The sequence below is a fragment of the Pangasianodon hypophthalmus genome, chromosome 24 (assembly GCF_027358585.1).
Source record: "Pangasianodon hypophthalmus isolate fPanHyp1 chromosome 24, fPanHyp1.pri, whole genome shotgun sequence".
Classification (NCBI taxonomy): Eukaryota; Metazoa; Chordata; class Actinopteri; order Siluriformes; family Pangasiidae; genus Pangasianodon; species Pangasianodon hypophthalmus.
The window spans coordinates 1,958,714-1,977,884 of record NC_069733.1 but is presented as its reverse complement, the minus strand read 5'-3'; the positions used below and the strand labels follow the sequence as shown (position 1 = coordinate 1,977,884).

The 19,171-nt window shown below is 43.6% G+C and overlaps 1 protein-coding gene across 12 annotated transcripts in view; it reads left to right on the top strand.

The window, feature by feature from the left end:
* The window catches only part of arvcfb (ARVCF delta catenin family member b), a 143,051-nt gene that overhangs the window by 86,242 nt on the left and 37,638 nt on the right, over positions 1–19,171 (top strand). For 11 of the 12 annotated variants that reach the window (XM_053228980.1, XM_026940309.3, XM_053228981.1 and 8 more), the window contains 3 exons: positions 4,671–4,829; positions 8,692–9,284; positions 16,886–17,376. In XM_053228980.1, coding sequence (XP_053084955.1) covers positions 4,671–4,829; positions 8,692–9,284; positions 16,886–17,376 — 1,243 coding nt within the window. Of the gene's footprint in view, positions 1–3,401; positions 3,916–4,670; positions 4,830–8,691; positions 9,285–16,885; positions 17,377–19,171 lie in introns of those variants that run through there. The other variant, XM_026940312.3, reaches the window with a different exon arrangement.

Here is a 19,171-nt window from a genome sequence, read left to right as displayed (position 1 = left end):
TAAGCACCAACAGCAGGATGGAGGTAGAAACCTTGCCAACCAGTCAATTAAATATAAAACGTAACATTAACAAAAAAAAAAATGGATGTGATTTGGTGTTAGACTGCTACTTTGCTAGTTGTTGCTATGGGAACAATAAACTGAGGAAAAGTAGCTTAGCTTATCTTAACTCTGAGAACTTTAGTTCCCCATGGAAAGAGTGTTGTTACACCAGCACGTCCCCAAGTGTTTTATTCCTCTTATACCACAGCAGTTTGTTCATTCTTGCAAATTTTTACTAATTAAACTACTTCTTTTTTTTATCCATTTATAGTTACATTGAATGTTAGAGAACCTCTGCGAAACAAGTTAGTTCCTGTTCTTGGAAGCTGGTTACAAACCACTGACAGTGGAGACTCCTTCCATTAATGTTAAACGTCTTACACAAAACTTTCATCATATCAACTCTTGTACTCAAGGTTTTTCTCTTTTTTTCTTTCTTTCCCCCCCTTTCTTTTTAACGTGGCGCGTCCATTGTACAAATCACTGTGAATGAGCTGTTACTATAGAAACGATAGCGTATTAGAGCGAACGCATTCATCTCAACACTTTGTAACCAATCGGACTGGAGAATTCATTAGCTCTGGTGTATAAATATTGCTGTATATACTGGGCCTCTTTCATTTGACTGTGTCTGAGAAATGTGAATAGACCATTACACACACACACACACACACACACACACACACACACACACACACACACACGAAAACTCACTTTTGTAAGTATCGTTAGTAGGTTGTGAACCGTTGATGCTGTGGATTTGATGTTTTGTCATTGGTGGGCCGTCTGAGAAGCTTTTCACCCCTCTTGTGTTTGGTATACGGGCATTCATTCTTTGGGCTGTTGCTAGGAAACACTCCATCCCCCCCCCCTTCTTTTTTTTTTTTGGAGGAGCCTCTTTCGCTTCCCCGTCTGAGCCGGTCATATTGCTGTGTGGAAGGAGCCTCTTGTGCACCCTTCTGCCCAGCGTGGGGCCCTCCATCTGTGTGTTTAAGACGAGGCACAGAGACGGAGAACACAGAGACCGCGAAATGTGGAATGCAGAAAGTCAGAGTCTCATTCCCTCAATCTGACGGCTTCTCGTAAGGCCTAGAGAACATCACGAGGGCGCGATATATGGACCAGCACTGTTTTAGAGGGAGAATCTGGGCTTTTAGGGTTTCACCACCAAGAGCGAAGTGCACAGAAATGAGCAACGTCAATCGTTTACACAAAATATGAATCGTACCATGTATACTGGATGAGTTATAAAGCCATCAACCACTCAGGAGTAATAAAATATACTGAAGCTTTCAGATCTGAGATTGTGAAAGGCATTAATGTTGATGTTTAGCTATAATAAAGGTCAGAGGTCAAATCGTTGTTACACCAAGAGTAAAGTATCAGACGCTTATAGAGACACGGTGTCCGGTTCAGAGTCTCAGTAGTGTGAAAATGTGTTTATAGGAGAGGCAGCTGTGGGGTGTGTGTGTGTGTGTGTGTGTGTGTGTGTGTGTGTGTGTGTGTGTGTGTGTGTGTGTGTGTTCGGAGATATCCTTCCTCATGCTGAGCAGATCAGTCATAAAGGCTGTGAAGCACGAAGCCTAGGTTTTATCTAATCCTCAGTCCAATCCGGTCGGCTGTCTGACCACGCTCTCCTTCTTTCTTCAGTGCTTTCTTGCCTTAACCTTAGTAGAAGCTGAGTGCATTTTGTTTTGCTTCCTTGGAGTCCAAATCTTATTCTAGGTTATGTGTGTCTACTTCACCCCTCTGTGTGTGTGTGTGTGTGTGTGTGTGTGTGTGTGTTTCTGTTTATGGAAAATAATGTAGAAGATCCATGAAACAAGTTCTCGCTTAAGTTCCAGCAGCTATAAACAGTCGTTCCCTCACCAGCCTCTCTCTCTTTATCCCTCTCTATCTATCATGTTGCCAAGAAACTGAGTTACAAAGCCGTGAAACTGGAGACTCCTTCCATGAATGTTAAACAGAAAAGTTCACCGTATCAACAGTGTTGTTTTTTTCGTTGTTAAATAACAATACATTTTTAATCTGTGTTATATTAGTCTTAGTTTATATAGAGCATCTGCAGTACACACATATTGTATATGAGCTGTTACTATAGTAACGATAAAGTATTAGAAGGAGCGCGGTAATATAAACCTCAACACCTTCTAACCAATCAGAACCCAGAACTCAGCAGCGCTGTGGAGTACTAGCTAAATATCCATTGGTAATTTTTGGACTTTCTCCGTTTTTGCCCAGCTTTTGTCTGTTACTCTCTGCTCTGCTCCTATCAGCCAAAAAACTACAATGCCTCATCCATGTGCTTTGTTATTTAGTCATTAACATGCAAAGTCGCCTCTGTTTGTGCATTCTGATCATTTCCAGAGAGCCCACTTAACTAAATAGGACTGTAAAAACAGTACAACCAGCCTTCTTTTATTTTCATCAAGGCTTTTTTTTTTATGCTGCGTCTGCCAACATTGTTTCCAGAAAAGCATCTGTCACAGGATGAACAAAAAAAACCTGGTCTTTTCATGTCCAGATAAAACAAATCCCAGGACAATAAACGTCCACACACTGTACCAAGAGGATTGAGAAAAACGATGTTTAGCGTGGAACGTGAAACCTCAAATCACTGCTGCGTTTATAATAATAATGTGACAAAATGTCTCTGGTCCTAGAGGTGCTAATGGTGTAACTGTGACATAGTGCATGTATATGAAGTTACTGAGATGATCAGTGAGGAAGGTTCCTAATAGAAACTGGTCTATGGTTTATAATATCATTAGATACTGATGGGGAATGATGAGGAAATGGTTAATGGAAGCCATTAGGGAGTGTTTTTTCTCTCTCTCTTTGTGCACTTGTGTTAATCGTCTATACAAGCTCCTGTGTACGTTGTTACTATAGAAATGACAACGTACTACACCAAGCACGTCGATATAAACCTGTGATTTGCAGCTGCACTACTGTATTAGGAAATTAATCCGACCAATCAGAATCCAGATTGGGAAAAAGGCCAGGCAATGGTTTTCTAATCTGCTCGCTGTAGCCACATATTCCTGTTCTTGGCTGACAGGAGTGGAAGCTGATGTGGTCTTCTGCCGTTGTAGCTCATCCGCCTCAAGGTTTTACACGTTGAGATGCTTTTCTGCTCAGCATGGTTGTAAAGAGTGGTTATATGTGTTCTAAGCCTAAGTACTCAAACTGCCACTAACAACCAAGCCTCGGTCAAAGTCACTGAGATCACATGTTTTCCCCATTCTGAGGTTTGATGAGTGTTAATCGATGCTCGTTTTTTTCTTAGTTTTTTTTTCTTTGTTTTGTCTATTTTGTGGTCATGGGTAATTTTATGTTAGCTGGTCTTGCAAAACAGAAATTTTGATTTACCAAAAAAAAAAAGCAACAATGAAAATCTGATGTTTAATTACGATAGGGAGTTACGTCAGTTATTATCTGAGATTTTCAACAATTTTCTGTGATTTTATGCCAAATTTATATATATGAGATTTATTTATTTTGCGATTGTTTGGGAAGATGATATCTGTTGAAGCTATAATGGAAATCTTCCAGATGTAGACAGGCCTCTGAATAAACAACAAAAACGTTTCCATGCCACAGAGTTAGCCCATTTCTAAAAACAGCCTGCTTTAATAGAGCCAGCTCCCTCGGCGTGCCATCAGGTCTCGTCTCATTTTAAAGTCGGGTTCTTTTGATTCAGGGGAGAATTTCGTGCTCGCGCTGCCACGGAGCTGAGAGGCATGGCCTGGACATCAGCGTGACCTGCCGCAGGCACTGCGGCGTAAAAGAGCCGTGGTGTCAGACGCTGTTATTCAGACTGACAGGCCTTCTCCTTCCATCACACTAACCGACTGCACACACAATCCAGAGGTGAGAAATGAACACGGCTTTCCACTTACGCCTCCCACAGCCCAATCTCCCCGACTCTCGAGCACGGAGGCGGCACCGACTCCCGTATCTGCGTCTGCGGCTCTTCCCTTTTATCTGTCTGCTTTTAAAATTCACTTCTATTTACCTGGGTGTACAGCAAATAAACAGCGCAATGATATTAAAATTCGCACCCACGAGCCTCTTAACAGGCTTTCGCGTGAGCTAATCAAAGCGTCATTACAGCACAATATTGCTTGCATAAAGCAGACAGCACTCGAGCGTTAGTGGGAGGCACTTCAGCTCGGAAACGTCTCCTCGCCCACGAGCGGCTTAGAGCAGACGATTAACACTGCGTGTTTACTTCAGCAGAGAGGAGGAAAGTTTCTTTTAGATTTTTCTCTTCCTCGCTGATAACGAATCAGAAACATGCAATCAATAAACTGGTCACTTCAGGTCTACCTGCTTCAGCCTCCACCACCAAATTCCTAAAGTCTGTATTTCATTGTTCTTTGTTTTGTTCTCCTAAGCTGGGTTTAGTCACCGGCCGTTTTCCTCTCGTCATCTCTCCGCTCTCGATCCATATTTGTCTGATATTTTCAGCATGGCATTTCGTCTCTTACCTATAAAGCTCCCAAGGCTCTTAAGCAAGCCAGTAATATTGAAACCGTATTAATAACTGAAGGTGAGGAAAAAGCACACCTGTGCTCCATCATGAGTTTTCCTCATCATGATGACCTTTGACCTCTGTTTGACAGGAGCAGAGTCCCAGCAACCAGACGTCTCTGGCCATGATGCAGGAGCCGCAGGAGGTGGTGGAGGAGACGGTCACTATAGAGGAGGACCCCGGCACGCCCACTTCACACGTCTCCGTGGTGACGTCAGACGATGGAACCACGCGCCGCACAGAGACCAAGGTACGGGGGTATACACACACACACACACACACACACACACACACACACACATACACGGGCAGTTAGAACTGAAACATACGCTGAACATCAGGAAATATTTTAGACAGAAAGGAATGTTTCGTGTTGCAGTAATTACTGTAAGCTTCAGTATGACCTACAGTAATGTCATGTACCTAATTACTGTTTGTGTGTGTGTGTGTGTGTGTGTGTGTGTGTAGATCTCAGCTAATTTTTTTTTTTAAACTTTGTAGTGAATATTTAGGCTGGTATCAGGCCAAAAGGCTTATGAGTGTGCGCGCGCGCGCGTGTGTGTGTGTGTGTGTGTGTGTGTGTGTGTGTGTGTGTGTGTGTGTCTCAGCGATCTGCATTGTTACTACTATAAACTGGGAAACTACTGCTGACATGGAGATTTCTAGAACATGTCGAGTCAGATTTCCACCCAATCACACAGCAGTCAGACATACACACACACACACACAGGTTTCTGAAGTGTGGGCTTCATTTTTATATTTATATATATTTCATTTTTACAGCTGCACATTTTCACTCCAGCACATTTTCCTCGTGTGGAACGCCGAGACGATCCTTTCTCAAACATCCAGGGCATGTTATAAATGTTTTGGCGTGACCGAGCAACTCGAATTTCACACTGCAGCCAGACACGAGAGTCCCCATGATGCATGTGTGCTGTGCCGTTAATGTGCTGGGACATTTACAGAGTGTGAATGTGTTCAATATTCATAATAATAATAATTTCTCTCTAGTGATCACATGACCAGCGATTCTCACGCTAATGGCCATTTCTAGCTAGCATCCCATAAACCAGTGGTTCTCAAAATGGGGTCCAGGGACCCCTAAGGGTTCATAAAGCATCGCTAGGAAGTCTGTGATTTTATCATTTTGTCACAATAATGGAAATCACGACCTACATTATGAAAGTTAATATATTTAGGGGTCCAAGCACCAAAGTCAACTCAACTGTTCTATTGGTGGAATTAGACAAAGCTACTATTTGACAGATTTAACTAATGTTCATGAAATAAATCTGTACAAAGTGGCTCTGCAGAATTTATTTCACAATTAAAGGGTTCTCTGCCTCCAAAAACCTTGAGAACCCCTGCTTTAAAGCTCTCACCGTTAATATTCCTGCTACAAGCCATAGCTTCAGCACGAGCACTTCCCTGTGTTATCCTCCGCTTGTTCGTGAAAAGGGCAGTTCAGCTAACACGAAGCAGAAATGAAACTCGCCCTTACAGAGACATCATGTTTACGCTCAGCGCTGGTGAGAAATTCCAAGCAGTCACCTCCACATAACCTCCACCCCCGCAGGGTGTTTATATCACTCATACACACACACACACACCTGCACACATTAAAAATTAATACACACACATTTCACTCTGTGTGATGCCTCTCGCTGTCTTCTTTCTGTTAAACTATAGAACTATTTATATTCAGTCCTCAGTCTCACTGATTTGGAATCAGAACAGAGGGGGACATATTGAGTGTGTATGACGGAGAGGGACGTATTGAGTGTGTATGACAGAGAGGGACATATTGAGTGTGTATGACAGAGGGGGACATATTGAGTGTGTATGACGGAGAGGGACGTATTGAGTGTGTATGACAGAGAGGGACGTATTGAGTGTGTATGACAGAGGGGGACATATTGAGTGTGTATGACGGAGAGGGACGTATTGAGTGTGTATGACAGAGGGGGACATATTGAGTGTGTATGACAGAAGGGGACATACTGAGTGTGTATGACAGAGGGGGACATATTGAGTGTGTATGACAGAGGGGGACATATTGAGTGTGTATGACAGAGAGGGACGTATATAGTTATTTTATGTTATACCACAGAGCTGCTGGATTCTGATTGGTCAGAAGGTGTTGATTAATTTCCTGTAACAGCAGCTCTGACACTAGTGCAGCTGCACGTCACAGGTTTATATTAATAAGTTATGGTTTCTATAGTAACGGCTCGTTCACAGGGGCTTGGTGATATGGTGACGTTTTCTGTAAGGAGACTTTTATTTAGAATAGATGCTGTGTTTTTTTTCTCTTATTAACTTCAAGAGAGAGGAAAAGAGAGGCGAGGTGAGGGAACGACTGTTTTACACATTTTCATGTCATTGCTTTATTGCTCTATTATGAACATAAAAATGAAAAGAAACTGAAGGAATATTTCTTGAAGAATTTGAAGCAGGAAGTTATAAATAGATATTTTTTTTTTTATTTAAACCTGTTATGTATGCTGTTAACCTCCAGTGCAGGCTGGAAGTTTGACGTGTCACGCTGATGAATGGTTTGCTGAGATTAGCTGAAAATGGGCCAAAATAATCATGAAACAAATCGATTTATTTCTGATTTCCTAAGTTCCTGACGTTAGAAAGTCTGATAATGCTGCAGTTGTACAGGTTTCAGCATTAATAAGAGGAAAGAAGTTTGCATAGTTGATCTGTTAGAGCCGTTTCCCATGAGTGTATTAAGTGGTAACAAACGGCCGTGCCCGGTTGCTAGACACGGATGCACTCGGCTGACGATTAATTCTCATCAGCCTCATTAATTCCCAAGACAAATTTATAGCCTCGAACAAAATAGCTAATTAACGGCGCCGTGGAGTTTGCTGGGCAGCAAATTGGTTTCAGAATCGGCGGCGAGCACCAGAACACCGAGGCAGTTCTCCTCCCCGAGCGTGGACGTTTAAAGGAACGAGCTGGAAGTCGGGGATGAGACACTCGTTTATTCAGGTCTAGCCACAGAGACGTCTCAGATGGATGGAGAGATGCCTGCGCTTTAGGTAGTCCTGAATAAAATCTGCTATCGCTTCTCAGATCTCTGTGATGTGTACCGATATGTTTAGGCCACGCCTACTTTTTGGTATAAATCCAAATACGGATATTTGGAGCACTATATTTAGACACAGATAATCTTTGAACGCCGTCTATGCAAATTGATTGGTAGGCGTGTAAGCACACTTGGGGATCGATACGGCGACGTGATTGGTCCGTCCCTGCTTTTCATCAGGCTCAGTCTATTTTAGCATGCTGTTGTTTACTCATTTATTGACATCTAACCGTACAGACAGATTGATGGCCTGGGAGAACAGCGCAGTAATATGATTAATCCTTCCAGCCCTGTTTTCAAGTGCCCTTGTTTTTATCTCTTTTTTTTTTTCTCTCTCTCTGTCTCTCTCTCTTCCCCTTCCAGCTTTGGTAGTGACTCATCTAATAGGCCAGAGTTTTTGAACTCCAATCCTGCAATACTCTATGATCATCAAGCTTCAAAGTAAATATGAATGATTTACAACCCAAACAGGCACTGAGTAATGTTGTGGACGCTCGAACCCACGTTAAGAAAAAAAGCCCTGGCGAGATCAGACAGCACTTTGACGTCTTGCTCATTATTAAGTGAACTTCAGTAACATGGTGTGCGGTGGAAATATCAGCGCTGCCTACAAGGAAGCCGGCTCATATTTATCACAGAAATTCAATATCACCTCGAAAAGCATTTACGCATTCTGAAGCGGTGCAGCCTGAAAATATATCTTCTTCAAATTCATGACCACACAACTCTGTGCCAGTTTGGGCTTTAATTATTCATCTTTTTTTCCCCTCTCTCAACCGGTTTGTGATTCTGAGTTGTAATTAATAAAACAATCTGACAGTTTGTGTTGTTTTGGCGCCGAACTCTAGCACGTGACATTTAATAGCTTTGAAAGTAAACCTGAAACTGTGCTGGAGAACAAACTCCTTGCACTTGACATTTCTTCACGCTCTGTTGTATGCGGTTTCTATTTATTTATTTATTTATTTATTTATTCATTCTTGCCAACTTCTTTATCCATTTGCTCTTCCAGGTGACCAAGATGGTGAAGACAGTGACGACCCGCACTGTGCGTCAGGTCCCGCTGGGTCCCGATGGTCTGCCGGTTCCCGACGGCTCTTCGCCGCTGGGCAGCTACACAGACTCCATCGACCGTCGCTTCATGAAGAACGGCGAGCGCTTCGTCACACCTCAGGCCACGTCCACGCTCACACGCTCCTACAACCACAGCAACTATGGCGACTCGTTCTACAGCCCACACGACGCCTACGGGGACGTTTGCGACAACTACGGCAGCCTCTCCCGTGGCCTCAACTACCGGCCCTACCGGCCCTACGGCTACCGCATGGAGAACAGCTACACCCTCCCCATCCGCAGGGACGACTACGGGCACATGGCACAGCCACAAGTACCTGTGGGCGGCAGCAGCACCCTGGACCTCAATCGCTCGCAGCCGGAGCGCTTCCAGCCCGAGCCGTATGGACTGGAGGACGACCGGCGCAGCCTCGGGCCGGACGACGAAGAGCCGTACGAGCTGGAGCCTGACTACTCCACCGCCAACCGCCGCACACTGCCCACCGCTGCACGCGCCATGAGGGACCCGCTGCGCAATGGCCCTCGCATCAGGTGAGGCTGGGGGTCTGATCTCAGTCTGATCAAAGTAAATATCAGGATGTTTCCTTTGTATGATCTCAGGATGCTCTACGTGTGACCTTTTACCTATCTTAGTTTCACCTAAGAGTCTGATCTCAGTATTACCTCAGGGAGACTTGGGTCAAGTCTTGAGTATGATCTCAGTATCACCTCAGGAAAGTCCAGGTTTAATCTGAGTCTGATCTCAGCATCCTGTCAGGGAGGTTTTGGTCTAACCTGCGTCTGATCTCAGTATCACCTGAGGACCATTAGGGTCTAATCTAAGTATGATCTCAGTATCAACTGAGGACTATTAGGGTCTAATCTAAGTATGATCTCAGTATCACCTCAGGAAAGTCCAGGTTTTGTCTGAGTCTGATCTCAGTATCTTGTCAGGGAGGTTTTGGTCTAACCTGCGTCTGATCTCAGTATCACCTGAGGACCATTAGGGTCTAATCTAAGTATGATCTCAGTATCAACTGAGGACTATTAGGGTCTAATCTAAGTATGATCTCAGTATCACCTCAGGAAAGTCCAGGTTTTGTCTGAGTCTGATCTCAGTATCTTGTCAGGGAGGTTTTGTTCTAATCTGTGTCTGATCTCAGTATCACCTCAGGAAGATTAGGGTCTATTCTTAGTATGATCTCAGTATCACCTCAGGACGCTTTGGATCTAATCTGAGTCTCAGTGTCGCATCAGGGAGATTAGGGTCTAATCTGAATCTCATCTCAGTGTCACATCAGTGTCACATAGCTTAGTTAGTTGGTCTTCCATGGTTTGTTAGCATGTTTGTTAATGCTAAACCCACAGTTGTGTGTCTGCTTATTATCAAAATAGCAAACAGAATCTTGGTGTCCTGCTTTATCTGTTGCTAGCTCTGTGTGATTTCAACACAAGTCGAGTCTCATGATCCGAACGCGTTACTTGTGTATGTTGATGTTCTCTTTCGTTGAGACAGGAGCTTGCGTTGATGTTTAAGATCCATAGTGTGGGCTGGATGTGCCGACGATGTCGTGACACATCCACTGCCGTGTCAGGCGGGAGAGCAGGGAGAGAAGAGGAGTGTGGATAGTTAAGGATAAAGCATCTGTTGGTGTGGCTGAGGGACATCATCTTACACGCTTGTAAACAGATGCTCAGAGTGACGACGCTGCACTGGGGAATTTAAATGCTAGTGAGCATGTGGTTGTGTCAGTAGGAGCAGCCTGAGCATCACTCTCCTCCCGACACCTCTCTCTTATGCTTTCAGGCTGGAATGGGCGGGGCCGTGAGCCTTCTCTCGTCTCTCACAGGTTCGGAGAGAGAAATTGATGTTCGGCTTGTTATAGCGAGAGCACTGGCAATGAAAAATAACCTTATGATTTAGACTAATGAGTGCTGCTTCTCTGTAAAAATGGAATGTAGTTTAGATTAAAATGGCTGTGTTTCAATTGCCAGCCCCACTCTAGCCCTCTCTGGCTCCCACACTACACTGTGCGCGCGCACACACACACACACACACACACACACACACACACACACACACACACACACACACAGCTAGCATGCCCCTGATAGTGCTTTGCTCTGACACAAGCACATTTCTAAAAAAAAAAATAAAACAGCCAGAACAAATAAAAGCTGACATTTGACATGAAGTAGAGGGGTGTGTGTGTGTGTGTGTGTGTGTGTGTGTGTGTGTGTGTGTGTGTGTGTGTGTTTGGACAATGGACTGAAGTGTATAAAGAAAGCATTTTCTGTCAAGCAGGATTTCAATCCTGACTGAGACACACTGACTAGACAACAGTGAAGTGTATGCACACACACACACATCTAGCTATGATGAACTCCAGATTATTTTATGCGTAATGATCTGTTATAAGGATACAAAGTCTTATATATATATATTTTGCACTTTGTCACACTCGCGTCTCTATAGCATCTCTATAATAACACACTGGGACCATAAATGACGAATGCACGAGGAGATCCGCGAGTTATAATTACAGCTTATTGTGCAGCCGGCTCAGAAACCCGCCAATTACACTCACGAGGAAATAGAGACGTTTACCACGGAAATCATCCCCATGCACTCGAATCAGTGAGCGACAGGTGGAGTGTGTTTAATCCATTACTGACGCTACATGAGCACCGTTTATCCCGCGCACCTTCTCAGCGTCACTCTTTCACCCTCTCGTTTCAGTTCAAACTATTTTACTTCATTAGTGTTGGTTCAAATTAGCAGGCTTTTAGTGGCATCGCTGCTGCACATGCAGTAAACTTACAAGATGATGTAATGTTCTCCATAAACCAATCAAAATCCAGTAATCCCCTGGTCACGGTTTAGTGACTGCAAATACTCCACCCACTAGTTTCCCCGTCACATGACCTCTACCAAGCGAGGACGTTGAAAGGTAATGTTTCCTCTCAGACGTTTGATTTAAACTGTTGCTCATGCGACTAAGCACGCTAGCAGGAGAAGATTTCTGCCCTCTTCCGTATCAGTGAACTTACAGATGATTGGTTAATGGCACTTTTTGGATTTTTTTTTTTCCCCCAATTTGGTCCTGCCAATTCGCAGCTCTCCGGCTGGCACAAGACGGCTACTTAAGTAGGGAGGCTGAAGGCTAACGCGTGCTTCCTCCGAGACACATGAAGCCGGCCAAACACATCTTCTCGAACTGCTGCTCATGCTGCATCACAGGGCAGCGTAACACACTCTGAGGAAAGCGCTACCCGCCCTCTTCCTCATACATGAGCTCACAGACACACACGATTGGTCTAGTGTCTCTGTGATTGACGGCGGAGAGAGAGTGTGCCCCTCCCACCCAGAGAGCACGCTCAGTTGCCACAGATGGCTGTAGCGTCGTCTAGGTTCAAGCTCGTGATCATTTTTATGCTTTAAATTCAAAAACAGTACAGATTTGATAAATATTTATATAAAAGCCACATGTTTCATACAAAAAAGTAACAAATATTCTTTGTTCTAAACAAAAGGTTTGAGTTAAAAGGATTGCGTGATCACCATTTATCATTTGTGTGGACTGTCTGCCTTGTTTTATTGCTCGCCGTGGGAAATTTGTGTTACTTTCACCTTGTTCATTATTCGGCCTGGATAATTGTGTTTGTATGCAACGCGTCTGTTCCGCACACCACTTAATTAACATTCATGCTCCAGAACCTGCTGATGATTTAAAATAGCTCATAGAGGCAGAAGGAACAAAAATACCCACGCTTAATGATCAACAGTTCAGACCAAAATGCTTAACTGAAAAAAAAATATCACCGAGGTAACAAAAATGGCACGATGAAATAAGAGATGAAATGACATTCTCACGCTCAGCTTTTAATTTGCACTTTACTTAATGTGAAATAATGCTTGTTTCTTCATCCTTCATGTTAACAGAAGTTGGATGGAGTGAATGATGAACGCTGGAGGACAGAACGTGGTGATAAATGATGAACCTGGTTCATATTTAATCAAATCTGCACCTTTTTAATCGGATGTATCGGACACCTGTCATGCTGCTGTCCCTGATACACTCCTCTCAGCGCAGGACACGCTCAGGTTTTGGCTACGAAGCTTCGTTTCGCTTCACCGCTACTTCTTTATCATCTCGTGTCTTGTGTGTTCCTGCTGAAAATATACAGTGTAAACAAAAGCCAGACAGTCTAATCCCAGACGGAGTGCTTGGAGCAGGCTGTGATTTATTTCATTACACTTTGCAGATGCAGCAGAACGCGGCCCAAAACGTCTGTGTGTTTCAGTGCATTTTTCATCTACATTTTACATCTGCTGTCAAAAGAGGAGAAAAGTCCAAGTCTTCACAACATAATCAAAAACTGCACTTCAGTATCAACTCTCTGTCTCTCTCTCTCTCTCTCTCTCTCTCTCTCGATGACCCATTACTCTCCTGTTTATGCTGCCAGGTTGCCATGGAGATGACCCCTCGCCCCTGATGTGTGTATATCATGAGATCAGACACGGGTTCAGTCTATAGATTGATGAGTTACCATGACAAGCAGCCGTCCCAGTCCATTAGTGAACAGCTCATTACTGCAGTATTTATCTACTGAGCAAATGCACGTTCCTCGAACGAGAGAAAAGGAAATAAATTCATATACGTAATCGTGACGTGTAAACTCACGATTATGATGAATATCATTCCTTCACAGCCTGAAGTTAAACGTGTTCATTTTGGTACCAGCGCATCGAGATGACGCTGTAAAACAAGCCAAGAAGGCACACAAGTATCTCCATCTGTGAGCGTAGCATCGGCACAAGCCCAGGCTTAATATTGTTCCTGTTCTGAACCTCGTCGAGTCTTTGAGCACGGCGCTGAGGAACGATTGTTTTTCTCTTCAGGGAGATCCTGTCTGTGTGAAACGCTCTCAGCGTGGGAGATGGAAAGATTCCTAGAGTGCTTCATTCCTCTCGCTGCCCTCCTCGCTGGCTTTTGCCTTATAAGGAGTGGTTTCGTGAAGGCCAGGTTATTAGCAAAATTATCAATTACAGTTAGACGTAGGAGCTTCCGTAATCAGCGCCTAGGTCCTAGTGTCAGTGTCGTTCCTGTCCTGGGAATGCACACAGCTCCGGTTTAGATGCAAATCCTGACATTCTCATCACTCAGACCAAGCGGCTGAGCTCTCAGGAATTTCAATTTTCAAGCTGTGTGTGTGTGTGTGTGTGTGTGTGTGTGTGTGTGTGTGTGTGTGGCTGAAGTGGTTATGACAATGACATCATTTATCAAGGCTCTTTGTATTATATCCAGTACGTCAAATTACCCACAAACAACCTCCCTAGCCGACTACACTCACTCAGACAGAATTATTTTTGGCTTTTACACACACACACACACACACACACACACACACACACACACACACACGTGCCTTGTGAGCATGACAAGGATTTCTGCGTGCTTTTGGTTGATTACCAAATGAATCTGTACAGCACTTTGGCAGAAATCAGTCGTGTCCTGGATTACACACACAGAGCAAATGCTCCAGAGACATTTAGCTTCGGCTAATCAGCGTTCTCCGTTAGCATACTCTATTTAAAACGATTTTTTCAGCGTGCGACTATGATACAAACAGATAAATCCAATCTAATCCCGGCGTTTCTTTTCTAAACCCGTAGCAGCTTTGGTGCTAATGAATGCTTGGTTTATTAAAGTGCAGAGAAAAAAGTTTAATAGACCCTCATACACACGCAAACACAAAAGAGTATTATATAGCATGTATATTGTTCATATTAGTTATAAACTTGTACATATACATGCATAATGGAATATTTAAGACATAAGCACTGGATGAAAGTCAGAAATTTCAGCCCACGCAGAAATCTAACACTCAGGCCGAGAGCATTAGAGCGTAAAAGACAGAATGCTGGCTTTAATGAACTCATGAGAACGTGCTTTATAAAAGTGCCCGGCAGTACTCGAGCGCGCTGTAGGCTCACAGCGGAGCGCTGCTTTAATTACATCCCCAATCTCTCCTGCTTAAGATCTCAGCATGGACTGGCTTTCAGCTCTGAGAAACATTTAGGCTTTTAAAAAGTCCACCATTTATTTTATTTTATTTATTTATTTGTTAAGTAATGACTTCAGTAAAGACTGGCATTGCTGAGTGACTCACAGCAGTAGAGATGTTCAGATGCACGTGTCCACGTATAAAAAAAAAAAAACTTCTACAAAGCTTGTGTGCAACTGTCAGATTATATCCAGCAGACGTTCCATTAATTGCTGGTATGACTCCGAAAAAAATGGCAACGTTGTTGTGTTGACTAAGATCTGATAGTGCGGTATTTCAGCGTATATAGCGTTGGCCACATTTCCAAGGAGACGTGAGTGTGTAGCGACCGTTGCTGCTGTCGTTTATGGGCGTGGCCTGTCCAGCATTATTTCTTCCTCTCTAATGAGGAACAGTAGTAGCTATATATTAAAGCTAACTCGTTTAACACAAATTAAATAGCTCACTTATCCGTGTGAAAATCAGTTGTTGATTTGCATCCCCAGCGTCGTTCCCAGATTAGCAAAACAGGTTATCTGTGCTAGCTACATACACTCACCACAGGCTCCAGCAATCTCTTCTACTTCCTGCCATGCTTTATTTTTCCTCCTAATGTCTCTGGACACATTCAATGAGAGGTCATTGAAAGATACATGCTTTACGTTATACGTTTTTCTTCCATTTTTGCGTAGTAGGCAGTAAATGTCAAATAATTGCACGTAGGAACGAAAGTGGGGAACTAAAGAAAAGTCGGACCACAATTTTAATGCCAAAGGATTGGTCCAAGGAATCATTCGAGACAGTCATTTGGATTTGGTGCTTTATAGAGTCATACCTAATTTGCATGGGGAGAAAAATCTCAGCTAAAATGTTGCGCTTTGTCGCTGGCAATGAAATCCCAGTCAGTGGTTTTGCATTAAATCAGTGAAGGTTGTGAGTTTAAGTCCCGGGATTACCCAAGGTCAACGATAAGCCACTGAGTGAGACCATTAACCCTCAAACTGCTCAGCTATAGTCTTAGACTGGATTCTGTCTTAGGTGGAATTCCATTTAGATTAAACCATCTGACCAGTGAGTAATTGAAAATGTCTTGGACTGACATGGGCTGATATCGAATGATCCTGGTGATCCAGAATGATATACACGGGATTCAGATTCAGATCTCATAAAGAAATTTAGCCTGTGGGTTAGACTGTCCCGCTCGCTTGGGCCAGCGAGACAGGAATTCAGCTTGTTTTATTTTCTGCATTCCTGTTCGATTAATCAGGAAATGATAAAGAGATGTTGCAGTCTAACCGTGCTTTCCCAAGACATCATCCAACACTGTCACCTTCCATTGCTGTCTTCTTCTCTCTCTCTCTCTCTCCTGTAACCTCACTCTCGTTTTCATTAATAAAAGCATTGCTCCTCTCTGGCACAGTCCATTAATAAGGAAGTGGCAACTGTTCCTCTTATCAACAGGACTGGCTCTTCTGGCTGCTTCTTTGACAGCGTGGTTAATAGCCGTCCACACTCGCTGCTCACCTGACTCTGTTTTCTCTCTATCTCCATGTTTTGGCGTTTCCATCACTCTCCGTCTCACACTGACTGTTCCACTTAAACCTGTTTTCTTCCCCACGTCTGTCTTTGCTTTTGACTCAGACAATCTGTCCATCTCTGAAAGGAGCTATTTCTGCTTTTCCCATGGAGCTCCTAATAATTTTGTTCACTCTTTGCCTGTCCGTGTCTCTCTGGTTGACACGGAAATGATCAGTCAGTGGCCACAATGTCATTTTAACATGTCAGTGACTGTTAAGTCTTTTTGATAAGTAAAAGAGCTTTTTCACCAAACACTTTGCAACTATTCCTGCTACGAAGTAATCTGCGCCGCCCTTACTATGTGTTCCTTATTAGTTTTTCTGGCACATCTCGCCTTTATCATACAGTTTATTCAGATTGTTTTTATTTATTTTCAGTAATGTCTTTCTATCTTTATAATATAGTGTGTGATCAGAGAGGGGAACTCGATCAGAAATTCAGATTAGTTACCAGTGGATAAGCACTGCATTGTTCAGGTAAAAATAAACCTAACTACCGTATCTCTCGCCTTCTCTGACCCTAAACAGAGGCTACGATGACCCCATTGAGTCTGAACTAATTGATGAGCGGCACCGCTATGCTCCTGGCATGTACCCCGCCCCGCTTGCACAGCCCGAGCGGGGCAGCACGGCCAGCTTGGATGGTGGCATCGATGGTGGCATCGCACGTCAGGACCCACGCTGCTGGCGTGACCCGGACCTCCCCGAGGTCATTGCTATGCTGGGCCACCCTCTCGATCCGGTCAAGGCCAATGCCGCCGCCTACCTGCAGCACCTGTGCTACGAGAACGACGCGGTGAAGAAGGCCGTGCGACAGCTGAACGGCATCCCAGCTCTAGTGGCCTTGCTCGAGCACCCCAAGGGCGAAGTGCAGCGCAAGGCATGTGGAGCTCTGCGCAACCTCTCCTTCGGCAAGGACAATGAAAACAAGGCGGCCATTAGGAGCTGCGATGGCATCCCCGCTCTCGTTCGCCTGCTCAGGAAAAGCGGCGACGCCGAGGTCCGCGAGCTTGTCACAGGTACGCCATCTATTTATCAGTCTATATTTGCATTAAGACAGTTTAGTGATTAAAAAAATCTAATTTTTAAAAAAAATTGCACCAGAGTTTGCAAAATACTGTGGGGATGTCGACTAGTGATGAAAATGACATTGAGGTAGACGGTAAAGAAAACCGTCTTAAACCACCAGCTCGACCTAGCGAGTTAGCGAGTGCATTTTAAGACTCGGTACATCCTTAAATACTGTAATATGGCACGCAGATTTATTATTTAGCACATTTATTGTACAGATTTATTTACTTTCATTGTTCACAGTGTAGCCTAAAAGATGACTGAAGCTGGAAATGGTTTCTGTAGCTTGTTTATGGTGTTAATTATAGTGCAGTTTGATGTGTTCTTTGCTGCACAAATAAAACAGACTAAATTAGCAGAAATTAGAAGTCATGCAACACCTAATAGGAATAGAAGAGTTTTCTCGGACAGCACCATTGTTCTACTAAAAAGAATGGATTTGAGCTAATACATCCAGCTTTGGCCCACTAATAGCTGTTTTGTCGTTATTTTGCAAACATGTTCAGTTCTGTTTCAGTGCAGAAGCCATCATCGCTTTTCTTTATCCATGGGTATTTACAGAACAATAACTGAGAACTTGTCCCACATCTCAGCTATTTCTAAGACACAACAAATCTACGGTCCCAGAGGACCTCCCTAGCATTCATGGTCAATTCTTAAAAAATGCATTCTGCTGTCTGCTGCATGCTGGTGGAGTATGAGACCTACTAATGCCAGCTCTAAGCTTCTGGCATGATGCGAGATGGATATTTCAGTCCAGCCTTAAAGAATGTGTGGTCCAGAGTCTGGCCTGCCAGAAGATATTTTGGGGCTGTTGTACAGGGTCTGGATCAGGGTTAATGAGCACTACTGTCCAGAGTGTAGGTGTCCTGGAAGATATCCATGATGGTCCTAATTTTAAATGGGGCCATTTCATTTTGGTTGCTGCATTTTAGATGATATTTTGGTCCTAATATACCAATTCAAGATCAGTCTTTTTGAGCACAATTTCTATAGTGCTCAAAAAGACTGATCTTGAATCGGTATATTAGGATCGGTATATAGATGGTAATGGTGGTCATAAAGTGCTGACTCTAGATCAGTCTTACTTAAGCACACTAACCAAAGTATGTCATATGAGAAGACATTTTGCGCTGCGCTACTGGATCTGGATCAGCCTTCCTGAGCACTGTTGTCCAGAGTCTGGTTTCCTGAAAGATGGTAATTTGGTATCTGCGTACCAGAAGGTATTTTGGGCTGATGTACTGATTCTGGATCAGTCTTGCAGAAGCACACAGCCCAAAGCATGGCATACTAGAAGATACTTTGAGGCTGGTATACTGGTTCTGGACCAGTCTTACTGAAGCACACGGTCCAAAGCCTGCCATACTACCAGATAGTTGGGACTGGTGTACTGATTCTGGATCAGGCTTACTAAGCACTACTGTCCAGAGTCTGGTATACCAGAAGTTGTTTATTTGGGGGAATCAGTTTTATAGAACATGCTGTCCAGTTAAAGTCCATGCAACTAAGTTGGATATGAACTTCCTTCAGTTCAGTACTTTGGAGTGCACACTTATGCAATGCCAGTTTATTCAGACTGATGCACTGATCTTGGATCAGCTATTCAGGCTGCCTAGCTATTTAAATCTCCTGGTGATTTGCTAAATGGCTCTGGGAGAGTACAATGGGGTTTTGTCCCCCTACAGCTAATGCTTTAATCCACTTACCGGTTTTACCTGGCATGCGTTTGCAGGAGTACTG